Genomic DNA, 15743 nt, shown 5'->3' with positions numbered 1-15743 from the left:
AACAACACTGAGCGCCTATTTGAGTATTTGTTTTTGTTGTTTTAGTGTGAACAATGCTAATTAAAAGATAGAATTGCTTGAAGGGTTCACAAAGGTAACTGAAGTTTGCACACATCCCAAATAATCTCTAGTTGTGTATACTATTAGTATGCGGTCAAAGCCCAGCCTGAATGCAACACAATGGTCTCTCCTGGCTGTAGGTCATTCTTGTGTTCATTTGCCCCAGGAAAGCACAGTAAGTTTAACTGGGAGCTTTAACCCTTGCAGGAACTTATTAGCATATGAAATGCACTTGAAAGCATGCCATTTAATGCAATACAGGAATGAGAAGAGTTAAATGTTAACGACTTCCTCTGGTCACATGAGACAAAGAGTTAAAGCGGCCACCCCAAAGGTTTCATTTTGCACACAACTTGTGCATCACAATAGCAAAAGGGCAACAACTACTGCTTCTGGATTAGATTTATCCCAGAGATAATATGGAGGTATAAAAGTCAGGGATGGAAAGGCAAAGTCCATCAACCAAGTCAGCAAAACATGAGAGGAGATACAGGCCTTGCAGGTGAGTAACACTGGATCTAGGTGGGAGATTAATGTCATCATACCTGCACTAAGCAATCACATCCTTACCTTATGTGTTTATGTTTTACTAACCCTGACATGTCGCTGTTATCACCCTAGCCACAAGCAGCCATGTGCATTTCAAAATTATTAATGTAAAAGTCTATTAGGGTGGTATTTATCAAAGCTTGGAGAAACATAAAATTGTAAGAGATAAAGTACCAACCAATCAGCTCCTGACATTTTTCAAACAGTCTGTAAAATGTAAGGCACAAGCTGATTGGCTAGTACTCACACTTCTCTAGCTTTGATAAATAGCCCCCTTAATATGCATTTTGTAGCCCTGATACCCTGAAATAATGGCAGAACAAAGAACTAAGTCATTCACACTTTTCAGGATTGTTGCTGTTGAATATACCCAACACTGAATAAAGCTGCATTAAGACTCAGTGTATATTCTGTCATTAGTAATTCATAAAGCATAATGACAAGTGGCATGTTTTATTTACACCACTTTTCTTATATTCATATATTAAATTTTTGAGCCTCCAAAAAACAAGCAGTCTGAGTTGCAGTATGCACTGTGTATCTTCTTATTCCATAGCTATTTGATGAAAATACGTACATGCTGATTACCTTAAGTATATTGTTGCCATATGAGTAGCACTGGAAAAGTAACATTATATTTTAGTGTCAAGTTCTATCAACATAATGTATTACTGGTATAAATCTAATGTCTTGTCCTCAATATAGGTGTCCTTTCTTTATTACTCTAGATCAGGAACTAAAAATAAGACAGAAATCGGCACAAAGAAGAGCCTACATAAGAACTGAAGACATTGGTGGTCATTCAGAGTTGTTCGCCCGGTAATTTTCTTCGCATCGCAGCGATTTTCCGCTAATTGCGCATGCGCAATGTTTGCACTACGACTGCGCCAAGTAAATTTGCTATGAAGTTTGGTATTTTACTCACGGCATAACAAGGTTTTTTTCTTCGTTCTGGTGATCGTAATGTGATTGACAGGAAGTGGGTGTTTCTGGGCGGAAACAGGCCGTTTTATGGGAGTGTTTGAAAAAACGCTACCGTTTCTGGGAAAAACGCGGGAGTGGCTGGAGAAACGGAGGAGTGTATGGGCGAACGCTGGGTGTGTTTGTGACGTCAAACCAGGAACGACAAGCACTGAACTGATCGCACTGGAAGAGTAAGTCTCGAGCTACTCAGAAACTGCACAGAGAAGTCTTTTCGCAATATTGCGAATCTTTCGTTCGCAATTTTGCTAAGCTAAGATTCACTCCCAGTAGGCGGCGGCTTAGCGTGTGCAAAGCTGCTAAAAGCAGCTTGCGAGCGAACAACTCGGAATGAAGGCCATTGTTAGCATTCGCTTTAGTGAAGTGCTTGCATGGTTTTGTGACAGTGGATTCTGCTTCTTGACACTTAGAATTCTAGCAGGACAGTTATCAACACGACGGAAAAAATTGCCGTGGACACACAATGATCACAATATTATCAAGAAAGACATCTATCTGCCGTATCAACTAACTGGACCACAGAACATTTGAAAAGGACCCCCAGTACTTTAACATTGGGATGCTTACTGAATCTTGGAAAAAAGAGTAAGTGCTCTAATGTTTTAGTGTTGGTGAATCCTGTAATCCTGATAGAGAGAATTGTTACAGCATGGTACCCTGGATGAAAGTGACAAGCGCAGGAAACATGGAGCACATTCTGATGTGCCTCCTGATGCATGCTGGTGGGCATATGGCAAATTTACATTACTACTGCATGCAGTTACTATTGCCAATGTGCACCTCTGTGGTATAAGAGCAAGAATTGCACTTTAGCAATGGTGACTGCGTGTGACTTACCTACACTGTTGGTACATTACTTATCATGGCAGGAAGTTGTGTAAATTTTATATTAATTTACAATACAGTATGTCCACAACTGTCAAATAATTATGTGGTGTTATATTAAAGAATAAAAGATTGCACAGAAGTATACAAATATCCATAGCTTTTTGGCAGTTTAAAATAAGATTTTACTCACAGGTAAATCTATTTCTCGTAGTCCGTAGTGGATGCTGGGAACTCCGTAAGGACCATGGGGAATAGACGGGCTCCGCAGGAGACTGGGCACTCTAAAAGAAAGATTAGGTACTATCTGGTGTGCACTGGATCCTCCCACTATGACCCTCCTCCAGACCTCAGTTAGGATACTGTGCCCGGAAGAGCTGACACAATAAGGAAGGATTTTGAATCCCGGGTAAGACTCATACCAGCCACACCAATCACACCGTATAACTCGTGATACTATACCCAGTTCACAGTATGAAATATAACTGAGCCTCTCAACAGATGGCTCAACAATAACCCTTAGTTAGGCAATAACTACATACAAGTATTGCAGACAATCCGCACTTGGGATGGGCGCCCAGCATCCACTACGGACTACGAGAAATAGATTTACCGGTGAGTAAAATCTTATTTTCTCTGACGTCCTAGTGGATGCTGGGAACTCCGTAAGGACCATGGGGATTATACCAAAGCTCCCAAACTGGCGGGAGAGTGCGGATGACTCTGCAGCACCGAATGAGAGAACTCAAGGTCCTCCTCAGCCAGGGTATCAAATTTGTAGAATTTTGCAAACGTGTTTGCCCCTGACCAAGTTGCGGCTCGGCAAAGTTGTAAAGCCGAGACCCCTCGGGCAGCCGCCCAAGATGAGCCCACCTTCCTCGTGGAATGGGCTTTTACTGATTTAGGATGCAGCAATCCAGCCGCAGAATGCTCCAGCTGAATTGTGCTACACATTCAGCGAGCAATAGTCTGCTTAGAAGCAGGAGCACCTATTTTGTTGGGTGCCTACAGGATAAAAAGAGTCAGTTTTCCTGACTCCAGCCGTCCTGGAAATATAAATTTTTAAGGCCCTGACTACGTCCAGTAACTTGGAATCTTCCAAATCCCTAGTAGCCGCAAGCACTACAATAGGTTGGTTCAAGTGAAAAGCTGATACCACCTTAGGGAGAAACTGGGGACGAGTCCTCAATTCTGCCCTATCCATATGGAAAATCAGATAAGGGCTTTTACATGACAAAGCCGCCAATTCTGACACACGCCCGGCCAAAGCCAAGGCCAATAACATGACCACTTTCCACGTGAGATATTTCAAATCCACAGTTTTAAGTGGCTCAAACCAATGTGATTTTAGGAAACTCAACACCACGTTGAGATCCCAAAGTGCCACAGGAGGCACAAAAGGGGGCTGAATATGTAGCACTCCCTTTACAAATGTCTGAACTCCAGGCAGTGAAGCCAGTTCTTTCTGGAAGAAAATCGACAGAGCCGAAATCTGGACCTTAATGGAACCCAAGTTTAGGCCCATAGTCACTCCTGACTGTAGGAAGTGCAGAAAACGACCCAGCTGAAATTCCTCTGTTGGGGCCTTCCTGGCCTCACACCACGCAACATATTTTCGCCAAATACGGTGATAATGGTTTGCGGTTACTTCTTTCCTGGCTTTTATCAGCGTAGGAATGACTTCCTCCGGAATGCCCTTTTCAAACGCAGCCGCGGTAAGTCTTGGAACAGACAGGGCCCCTGCTGTAGCAGATCCTGTCTGAGCGGTAGAGGCCATGGGTCCTCTGATATCATTTCTTGAAGTTCTGGGTACCAAGCTCTCCTTGGCCCATCCGGAACCACGAGTATCGTTCTTACTCCTCGTTTTCTTATTATGCTCAGTACCTTCGGTATGAGAGGCAGAGGAGGGAATACATAAACCGACTGGTACACCCACGGTGTCACTAGAGCGTCCACAGCTATTGCCTGAGGGTCCCTTGACCTGGCGCAATATCTAGTTTTTTGTTTAGGCGGGACGCCATCATGTCAGTTGGAAGACAGGGTGTAGGTCGTGTCTGCTGAGGAAGTCTGCTTCCCAGTTGTCCACTCCCGGAATGAACACTGCTGACAGTGCTAAGACGTGATTTTCCGCCCATCGGAGAATCCTTGTGGCTTCTGCCATCGCCATCCTGCTTCTTGTGCCGCCCTGTCGGTTTACATGGGCGACTGCCGTGATGTTGTCCGATTGGATCAGTACCGGCTGGTTTTGAAGCAGAGGCCTTGCCAGACTTAGGGCATTGTAAATGGCCCTCAGTTCCAGAACATTTATGTGTAGGGACGACTCCTGACTTGACCAAAGTCCTTGGAAATTTCTTCCCTGTGTGACTGCCCCCCAGCCTCGAAGGCTGGCATCCGTGGTTACCAGGACCCAGTCCTGTATGCCGAATATGCGGCCCTCTTGAAGATGAGCACTCTGCAGCCACCACAGTAGAGATACCCTGGTCCTTGGAGACAGGGTTATCAGCCGATGCATCTGAAGATGCGATCCCGACCACTTGTCCAAGAGGTCCCACTGAAAGGTTCTTGTATGGAACCTGCCGAATGGAATTCTGCTTCGTAAGAAGCTACCATTTTTCCCAGGACTCGTATGCAGTGATGCACCGATACCTGTTTTGGTTTCAGGAGGTCTCTGACTAGAGATGACAGCTCCTTGGCTTTCTCCTGCGGGAGAAACACTTTTTTTTTTTTCTGTTCTGTGTCCAGAACCATCCCCAGGAACAGTAGGCGTGTGGTAGGAACCAGCTGTGACTTTGGAATGTATAGAATCCATCCGTGCTGTTGTAGCACTTCCCGAGATAGTGCTACTCCGACCAACAACTGCTCCTTGGACCTCGCCTTTATAAGGAGATCGTCCAAGTACGGGATAATTAAAACTCCCTTTTTTCGAAGGAGTATCATCATTTCTGCCATTACCTTGGTAAAGACCCTCGGTGCCGTGGACAGTCCAAACGGCAGTGTTTGGAATTGGTAATGGCAATCCTGTACCACAAATCTGAGGTACTCCTGGTGAGGATGGTAAATGGGGACATGTAGGTAAGCATCCTTGATGTCCAGGGATACCATGTAATCCCCCTCCTTCAGGCTTGCAATAACCGCCCTGAGCGATTCCATCTTGAACTTGAATTTTTTTATGTATGTGTTCAAGGATTTCAAATTTAAAATGGGTCTCACCGAACCGTCCGGTTACGGTACCACAAACAGTGTGGAATAGTAACCCCGTCCTTGTTGAAGTAGGGGCACCTTGACTATCACCTGCTGGGAATACAGCTTGTGAATTGCCTCTAGCACAGCCTCCCTGCCTGAGGGAGTTGTCGGCAAGGCAGATTTGAGGAAACGGCAGGGGGGAGACGCCTCAAATTCCAGCTTGTACCCCTGAGATACTACTTGAAGGATCCAGGGATCCACCTGTGAGCGAGCCCACTGATCGCTGAAATTTTTGAGGCGGCCCCCCACCGTAACTGGCTACGCCTGTGGAGCCCCCGCGTCATGCGGTGGACTCAGAGGAAGCAGGGGATGAATCTTGATTCTGGGAACTGGCTGACTGGTGCAGCTTTTTCCCTCTTCCCTCGTCTCTGTGTAGAAAGGAAGCGCCTTTGACCCGCTTGCTTTTCTGAAGCCGAAAGGACTGTACCTGATAATACAGTGCTTTCTTAGGCTGTAAGGAAACCCGAGGTAAAAATTTTTCTTCCCAGCTGTTGCTGTGGATACGAGGTCCCAGAGACCATCCCCAAACAATTCCTCACCCTTATAAGGCTCTATGTGCCTTTTAAAGTCAGCATCACCTGTCCAGTGTCGGGTCTCTAATACCCTCCTGACAGAATGGACATTGCATTTATTCTGGATGCCAGCCGGCAAAATATCCCTCTGTGCATCCCTCATATATAAGACGACGTCTTTAATATGCTCTTATGTTCGCAAAATAGTATCCCTGTTTGACAGGGTCACAGACCACGCTGCAGCAGCACTATCTGCAGGTCTCAGTCTAGTACCTGAGTGTGTAAATACAGACTTCAGGATAGCCTCCTGCTTTTTATCAGCAGGTACCTTCAAAGTGGCCGTATCCTAAGACGGCAGTGCCACCTTTTTTGACAAACGTGTGAGCGCCTTACTCACCCTAGGGGATATCTCCCAGCGTAACTTATCCTCTGGCGGGAAAGGGTACGCCATCAGTAACTTTTTAGAAATTACCAGTTTCTTATCGGGGGAACCCACGCTTTTTCACACTTCATTCACTCATTTGATGGGGGAACAAAACACTGCCTGCTTTTTCTCCCCAAACATAAAACCCTTTTTTAGTGGTACTTGGGTTAATGTCAGAAATGTGTAACACATTTTTTATTGCCGGGATCATGTAACGGATGTTCCTAGTGGATTGTGTATATGTCTCAACCTCGTCGACACTGGAGTCAGACTCCGTGTCGACATCTGTGTCTGCCATCTGAGGGAGCGGGCGTTTTTGAGCCCCTGATGGCCTCTGAGACGCCTGGGCAGGCGCGGGCTGAGAAGCCGGCTGTCCCACAGCTGTTACGTCATCCAGCCTTTTATGTAAGGAGTTGACACTGTCGGTTTATACCTTCCACCTATCCATCCACTCTGGTGTCTGCCCCACAGGGGGCGACATCACATTTATCGGCATCTGCTCTACCACCACATAAGCCTCCTCATCAAACGTGTCGACACAGCCGTACCGACACACCGCACACACACAGGGAATGCTCTGACTGAGGACAGGACCCCACACAGCCCTTTGGGGAGACAGAGAGAGAGTATGCCAGCACACAACAGAGCGCTATATAATTTAGGGATTAACACTATATTGAGTGAATTTTTCCCAATAGCTGCTTGTATATACAATATTGCGCCTAAATTTAGTGCCCCCCCTCTCTTTTTAACCCTTTGAGCCTGCAAACTACAGGGGAGAGCCTGGGGAGCTGTCTTCCAGCTGCACTGTGAAGAGAAAATGGCGCCAGTGTGCTGAGGGAGATAGCTCCGCCCCTTTTTCGCAGACTTTTCTCCCGCTTTTTTATGGATTCTGGCAGGGGTATTTATCACATATATAGCCTCTGGGGCTATATATTGTGATATATTTGCCAGCCAAGGTGTTTTTATTGCTGCTCAAGGCGCCCCCCCCCCCCAGCGCCCTGCACCCTCAGTGACCGGAGTGTGAAGTGTGTATGAGGAGCAATGGCGCACAGCTGCAGTGCTGTGCGCTACCTTGGTGAAGACAGAAGTCTTCTGCCGCCGATTTTCCGGACCATCTTCATGCTTCTGGCTCTGTAAGGGGGACGGCGGCGCGGCTTCGGGAACGAACACCAAGGACGGGTCCTGCGGTCGATCCCTCTGGAGCTAAGGGTGTCCAGTAGCCTAAGAAGCCCAAGCTAGCTGCAAGCAGGTAGGTTCGCTTCTTCTCCCCTTAGTCCCTCGATGCAGTGAGCCTGTTACCAGCAGGTCTCACTGTAAAATAAAAAACCTAAAATAAACTCTCTTTCTAGGAGCTCAGGAGAGCCCCTAGTGTGCATCCAGCTCGGCTGGGCACAGAAATCTAACTGAGGTCTGGAGGAGGGTCATAGTGGGAGGAGCCAGTGCACACCAGATAGTACCTAATCTTTCTTTTAGAGTGCCCAGTCTCCTGCGGAGCCCGTCTATTCCCCATGGTCCTTATGGAGTTCCCAGCATCCACTAGGACGTCAGAGAAACAATATTAAAGTGAATAGCACACAACACACGGTTGCCTATTCATTTGAACAACTTAAAGCTAGTTATAGTTATGCATCACATAGAGAGACTTATACACGTGTGTACGTGTACCTGCAGCAGAACAGAAGACCTTCCACACAGTGGCAAGCCAATCATGACTGACAAACGTCCACTTGCATAGCAATCCAACAGATAACTTTTGGTGCACATACACTAGGGCGATATCGGGTTCAATCATGCAATTGCGACCGCATCAGTGCGAAATATCGCATGGATTGCATGTCAATCGCATGTGTCCCCTGATGCGATGCGCGGGTAAGCTGGTCGAATCTTGCATCTCAAGATATTATGTGCTGCACTTAATATTTATCGCATCGTAAGTGGGTTTTAAGCAGGCTACACCACTGCCCACCAATGCAATATTATGCTGGCTGCACCTTGGGCACTGTTATGCTGGCCGCACCCTGCCCACCAATGCAATATGCTGGCTGCACCCTGCCCAACATTATGTTGGCCCACTGACCACCAATGTCTTATTATACACCAATTTCAGGTCACAAGGGGCATGCGATATCGCATGCACACTGAATGCAAAAAAGCACTACAGATGTGATTTATCGCAGGCTTGCCTGCCGGGGAAATCGCAGTGTGAATTCAATTCACGGCCAATCGCACAAGTGTATGGACACCATTACTCACCTGCAGCATGTCCCAGCATTCTCTATAAGACTGCCATAGCTGCTTCCAAGTGAATTGCTGGGGCAATCTGCAAGTGAATTTGATTTTCACTGTATTACTATGCAGGCAGTCCTGTATGGTAACACTGCGGAAACACCCTTTAATTGTCTAGATCAGGGTCGTTATAAATGTACAGTAAACTGAGTGAAAATAAAGTTACTCCAGATATAATGAATACATATATTGGTAAGCTGTAGTTAGAGTGGTCTTAAAAAAAAAAATAAGATTTTACTCACCGGTAAATCTATTTCTCGTAGTCCGTAGTGGATGCTGGGAACTCCGAAAGGATCATGGGGAATAGCGGCTCCGCAGGAGACTGGGCACAACTAAAGAAAGCTTTTAGGTCACCTGGTGTGCACTGGCTCCTCCCACTATGACCCTCCTCCAAGCCTCAGTTAGGACACTGTGCCCGGACGAGCTGACATAATAAGGAAGGATTTTGAATCCCGGGTAAGACTCTTACCAGCCACACCAATCACACCGTATAACTCGTGATACTATACCCAGTTTAACAGTATGAAAACAACTGAGCCTCTCAACAGATGGCTCAACAATAACCCTTTAGTTAACAATAACTATGTACAAGTATTGCAGACAATCCGCACTTGGGATGGGCGCCCAGCATCCACTATGGACTACGAGAAATAGATTTACCGGTGAGTAAAATCTTATTTTCTCTGACGTCCTAGTGGATGCTGGGAACTCCGAAAGGACCATGGGGATTATACCAAAGCTCCCAAACGGGCGGGAGAGTGCGGATGACTCTGCAGCACCGAATGAGAGAACTCAAGGTCCTCCTCAGCCAGGGTATCAAATTTGTAGAATTTTGCAAACGTGTTTGCCCCTGACCAAGTAGCAGCTCGGCAAAGTTGTAAAGCCGAGACCCTTCGGGCAGCCGCCCAAGATGAGCCCACCTTCCTTGTGGAATGGGCTTTTACTGATTTAGGATGCGGCAGTCCAGCCGCAGAATGCGCCAGCTGAATTGTGCTACAAATCCAGCGAGCAATAGTCTGCTTAGAAGCAGGAGCACCCAGTTTGTTGGGTGCATACAGGATAAATAGCGAGTCAGTTTTCCTGACTCTAGCCGTCCTGGAAACATAAATTTTCAAGGCCCTGACTACGTCCAGTAACTTGGAATCCTCCAAGTCCCTAGTAGCCGCAGGCACCACAATAGGTTGGTTCAAGTGAAAAGCTGATACCACCTTAGGGAGAAACTGGGGACGAGTCCTCAATTCCGCCCTATCCATATGGAAAATCAGATAAGGGCTTTTACATGACAAAGCTGCCAATTCTGACACACGCCTGGCCGAAGCCAAGGCCAATAACATGACCACTTTCCACGTGAGATATTTTAGATCCACGGTTTTAAGTGGCTCAAACCAATGTGATTTTAAGAAACTCAACACCACGTTGAGATCCCAAGGTGCCACTGGAGGCACAAACGGGGGCTGAATATGCAGCACTCCTTTCACAAACGTCTGAACTTCAGGTAGTGAAGCTAGTTCTTTCTGGAAGAAAATCGACAGAGCAGAGATCTGTACCTTAATGGAGCCTAATTTCAGGCCCATAGTCACTCCTGCCTGTAGGAAATGCAGAAATCGACCTAGTTGAAATTCCTCTGTTGGGGCCTTTTTGGCCTCACACCAAGCAACATATTTCCGCCATATGCGGTGATAATGCTTTGCAGTTACACCTTTCCTGGCTTTAATCAGCGTAGGAATGACTTCCTCCGGAATGCCCTTTTCCTTCAGGATCCGGCGTTCAACCGCCATGCCGTCAAACGCAGCCGCGGTAAGTCTTGAACAGACAGGGCCCCTGCTGCAGCAGGTCCTGTCTGAGCGGCAGAGGCCATGGGTCCTCTGAGATCATCTCTTGAAGTTCCGGGTACCACGCTCGTCTTGGCCAATCCGGAACCACGAGTATTGTTCTTACTCCTCGTTTTCTTATTATTCTCAGTACCCTTGGTATGAGAGGCAGAGGAGGGAACACATAAACTGACTGGTACACCCACGGTGTCACTAGAGCGTCCACAGCTATCGCCTGAGGGTCCCTTGACCTGGCGCAATATCTCTCTAGTTTTTTGTTTAGGCGGGACGCCATCATGTCCACCTGTGGCCGTTCCCATCGATTTACAATCAGCGTGAAGACTTCTGGATGAAGTCCCCACTCTCCCGGGTGGAGGTCGTGCCTGCTGAGAAAGTCTGCTTCCCAGTTGTCCACTCCCGGAATGAACACTGCTGACAGTGCTAGTACGTGATTGTCCGCCCATCGGAGAATCCTTGTGGCTTCTGCCATTGCCATCTTGCTTCTTGTGCCGCCCTGTCGATTTACATGGGCGACTGCCGTGATGTTGTCTGACTGGATCAGTACCGGCTGGTGTAGAAGCAGGGATTTTGCCTGACTTAGGGCATTGTAAATGGCCCTTAGTTCCAGAATATTTATGTGTAGGGAAGTCTCCTGACTCGACCATAGTCCTTGGAAGTTTCTTCCCTGTGTGACTGCCCCCCAGCCTCGAAGGCTGGCATCCGTGGTCACCAGGACCCAGTCCTGTATGCCGAATCTGCGGCCATCTAGAAGATGAGCACTCTGCAGCCACCACAGCAGAGACACCCTGGTTCTTGGAGACAGGGTTATTAGGCGATGCATCTGAAGATGCGATCCGGACCATTGGTCCAACAGGTCCCACTGAAAGATTCTGGCATGGAACCTGCCAAAAGGAATTGCTTCGTAAGAAGCCACCATCTTTCCCAGGACCCGCGTGCAGTGATGCACCGATACCTGTTTTGGTTTCAGGAGGTCTCTGACTAGAGATGACAGATCCTTGGCTTTCTCCTCTGGGAGAAACACTTTTTTCTGGACTGTATCCAGAATCATACCCAGGAACAGTAGACGTGTCGTCGGAACCAGCTGTGATTTTGGAATATTCAGAATCCAACCGTGCTGGTGTAGCACCTACTGAGATAGTGCTACTCCCACCAACAACTGCTCCTTGGACCTCGCCTTTATTAGGAGATCGTCCAAGTACGGGATAATTAAAACTCCCTTTCTTCGAAGGAGTATCATCATTTCCGCCATTACCTTGGTAAACACCCTCGGTGCCGTGGAGAGTCCAAACGGCAGCGTCTGGAATTGGTAATGGCAATCCTGTACCACAAATCTGAGGTACCCCTGGTGAGGATAGTAAATGGGGACATGCAGGTAAGCATCCTTGATGTCCAGGGATACCATGTAATCCCCCTCGTCCAGGCTTGCAATAACCGCCCTGAGCGATTCCATCTTGAACTTGAATTTTTTTATGTATGTGTTCAAGGATTTCAAATTTAAAATGGGTCTCACCGAACCGTCCGGTTTCGGTACCACAAACAGTGTGGAATAGTAACCCCGTCCTTGTTGAAGTAGGGGCACCTTGATTATCACCTGCTGGGAATACAGCTTGTGAATTGCCGCTAGCACAGCCTCCCTGTCTGAAGGAGTAATCGGCAAGGCAGATTTTAGGAACCGGTGGGGTGGAGACGCCTCGAAATCCAGTTTGTACCCTTGAGATACTATTTGCAGGATCCAGGGATCCACCTGTGAGCGAGCCCACTGACCGCTGAAATTTTTGAGGCGGCCCCCCACCGTACCTGGCTCCGCCTGTGGAACCCCACCGTCATGCGGCGGACTTGGAAGAAGCGGGGGGAGGACTTTTGCTCCTGGGAACCTGCTGTTTGTTGCAGCCTTTTTCCCCTACCTCTGCCTCTGGACAGAAAGGACCCGCCTTTTCCACGCCTGTTTTTCTGAGTCCGAAAGGACTGTACCTGATAAAACGGCGCCTTTTTATGCTGTGAGGGAACATGGGGTAAAAATGCTGACTTCCCAGCAGTTGCTGTGGAAACTAGGTCCGAGAGACCATCCCCAAATAACTCCTCACCCTTATAAGGCAAAACTTCCATGTGCCTTTTTGAATCTGCATCCCCTGTCCACTGGCGAGTCCATAAGCCTCTCCTAGCAGAAATGGACAATGCACTTATTTTAGATGCCAGCCGGCAGATCTCCCTCTGTGCATCTCTCATGTATAAGACTGAGTCTTTTATATGCTCTATGGTTAGCAGAATAGTGTCCCTGTCTAGGGTGTCAATATTTTCTGACAGGGAATCTGACCACGCAGCGGCAGCACTGCACATCCATGCTGACGCAATAGCTGGTCTAAGTATAATGCCTGAGTGTGTATGTACAGACTTCAGGATCGCCTCCTGCTTTCTATCAGCAGGTTCCTTGAGGGCGGCCGTATCCGGAGACGGTAGTGCCACCTTTTTAGACAAACGTGTGAGCGCTTTATCCACCCTAGGGGGTGTCTCCCAACGTGACCTATCCTCTGGCGGGAAAGGGAACGCCATTAGTAACTTCTTAGAGATTACCAATCTTTTATCAGGGAAAGCCCACGCTTCTTCACACACTTCATTTAATTCTTCTGAAGGGGGAAAAACTACGGGTAGTTTTTTCTCCCCAAACATAATACCCTTTTTAGTGGTACCTGGGTTTATATCAGAAATTTGTAACACCTCTTTCATTGCTTCAATCATGCAACGAATGGCCTTAGTGGACATTAGACTAGACTCATCGTCGTCGACACTGGTGTCAGTATCCGTGTCGACATCCGCGTCTGCCATCTGAGGTAGCGGGTTTTTTGTGTAAGGAGTCGACACGTGCACGCAATTCCTTCCATAAGTCCATCCACTCAGGTGTCTGCCCCGCAGGGGGTGACATCCCTTCTATAGGCATCTGCTCCGCCTCCACATCATTATCCTCATCAACATGTCGACACAGCCGTACCGACACACCGCACACACACAGGGAATGCTCTAACAGAGGACAGGACCCACAAAAGCCCTTTGGGGAGACAGAGTGAGAGTATGCCAGCACACACCAGAGCGCTATATAATGCAGGGACTAACTGAATTATGTCCCCTATAGCTGCTGTTATATATACTGCGCCTAAATTTAGTGTCCCCCCTCTCTTTTTTACCCTTTTCTGTACTGTAGACTGCAGGGGAGAGCCTGGGAGCTTCCTTCCAGCGGAGCTGTGAGGGAGAAATGGCGCCAGTGTGCTGAAGGAGATAGCTCCGCCCCTTTTCCGCGGACTATTCTCCCGCTTTTTTATGGATTCTGGCAGGGGTAATTATCACATATATAGCCTCTGGGGCTATATATTGTGGTATTTTTGCCAGCCAAGGTGTTTTTATTGCTGCTCAGGGCGCCCCCCCCCCCCCTAGCGCCCTGCACCCTCAGTGACCGTAGTGTGAAGTGTGTATGAGGAGCAATGGCGCACAGCTGCAGTGCTGTGCGCTACCTTGGTGAAGACTGATGTCTTCTGCCGCCGATTTTCCGGACCTCTTCTTGCTTCTGGCTCTGTAAGGGGGACGGCGGCGCGGCTCCGGGACCGAACACCAAGGCCAGTTCCATGCGGTCGATCCCTCTGGAGCTAATGGTGTCCAGTAGCCTAAGAAGCCCAAGCTAGCTGCAAGCAGGTAGGTTCGCTTCTTCTCCCCTTAGTCCCTCGCTGCAGTGAGCCTGTTGCCAGCAGGTCTCACTGTAAAATAAAAAACCTAATTATATACTTTCTTTTTAGAAGCTCAGGAGAGCCCCTAGTGTGCATCCAACCTCGGCCGGGCACAAAATCTAACTGAGGCTTGGAGGAGGGTCATAGTGGAAGGAGCCAGTAAACACCAGGTGACCTAAAAGCTTTCTTTAGTTGTGCCCAGTCTCCTGCAGAGCCGCTATTCCCCATGGTCCTTTCGGAGTTCCCAGCATCCACTAGGACGTCAGAGAAATAAAAAAAATAAAAAATTGTTTCTGAACTTGCATGCAATACAGCACTCTTCCTTTTTGTAAAAAGAGGAGAAACTTGCAAGCAGCTTTTTATTTCCATCTGATTATAAGCAGAGACGTCTCCGTAGAAGACACCTTCTGCATGTAGCTGCGATCCCAGCATTGTGACCGACGTTGCAAGCTGGATATCGGTTGAGATGTTCCATGCAGAGGGTAAGCTGACTGACCGAAGTGGGGGCTGCGAGGCCTGGAAGTCTGTGTGGTAACAAGCAGACCTTGGACTCTCCCCTGCCAGAAAACAGGGCGCCACTTCGGGAAATGCAGACCTCCCTCCTCCCCCTCAATGCCACAGCCCGTCAATCAGACAGTGGCAGAGAGGAACTGTGGGCGACATCGCAAGGCTATTCTGTGCATGCGCAGATTAGACCTTGCACAGCCACAGATTCCAGATAGCTGGGAATCGGATTCTCACTCTGAATCAGGCCCATAGGTCGCACATTTATTTATATAGCGCACACAATTCAGCAGCTTTTTAAAAAGCACATCACACTACTTACACCCAAGTCATTAGGGGGACAATTGCGAATGCGCACATTACTGTATATTACAGTAGCCTGTGTTGGAATGCACATTGTGACGTTACATAGTTCCTCTATGTTTACTAATGTTGTGGCCCTTTTCAAGTTACACCACTGCATAAATACAAAAAAGAATCTGTGACATTGTTTTATAGAAAACACTGTAAATTACATACTTGAACAAGACTCTTAAGGGGACAACCTCTTCCCCAACTCTATGTCTCTCCTTATGTTTCTTCTTTCGTTTCCGCTTAATTTTCACTGTAGATGTTTCCTTCTTGTCAATTGCGTCCTTTTCTTCTTCTGTAGAAACTTCTGATAAACATACATGAAATGGGAAAAAACCCAAACACTATTTACTATGTCTCAGGTGCCATGGCCTCAAACAAATCTGAATCTCAGAGACCCATTAATTACATTAGCATACATATGAGCTATCTTGAATATTTAATAAGAAAGTAATAGAAA

General features: G+C 47.5%; 1 protein-coding gene across 4 annotated transcripts in view; it reads right to left on the bottom strand.

Moving 5' to 3' along the window:
• The window catches only part of LARP7 (La ribonucleoprotein 7, transcriptional regulator), a 150462-nt gene that overhangs the window by 43718 nt on the left and 91001 nt on the right, over nt 1-15743 (bottom strand). For all 4 annotated transcript variants that reach the window (XM_063920150.1, XM_063920151.1, XM_063920148.1 and 1 more), the window contains exon 8: nt 15452-15590. In XM_063920150.1, coding sequence (XP_063776220.1) covers nt 15452-15590 — 139 coding nt within the window. The remainder of the gene's footprint in view (nt 1-15451; nt 15591-15743) is intronic.

The sequence above is a fragment of the Pseudophryne corroboree genome, chromosome 1, assembly GCF_028390025.1.
Source record: "Pseudophryne corroboree isolate aPseCor3 chromosome 1, aPseCor3.hap2, whole genome shotgun sequence".
Lineage (NCBI taxonomy): Eukaryota > Metazoa > Chordata > Amphibia > Anura > Myobatrachidae > Pseudophryne > Pseudophryne corroboree.
Note: the sequence above shows the minus strand (reverse complement) of the source record. Positions and strands in the feature narration are given on the sequence as shown.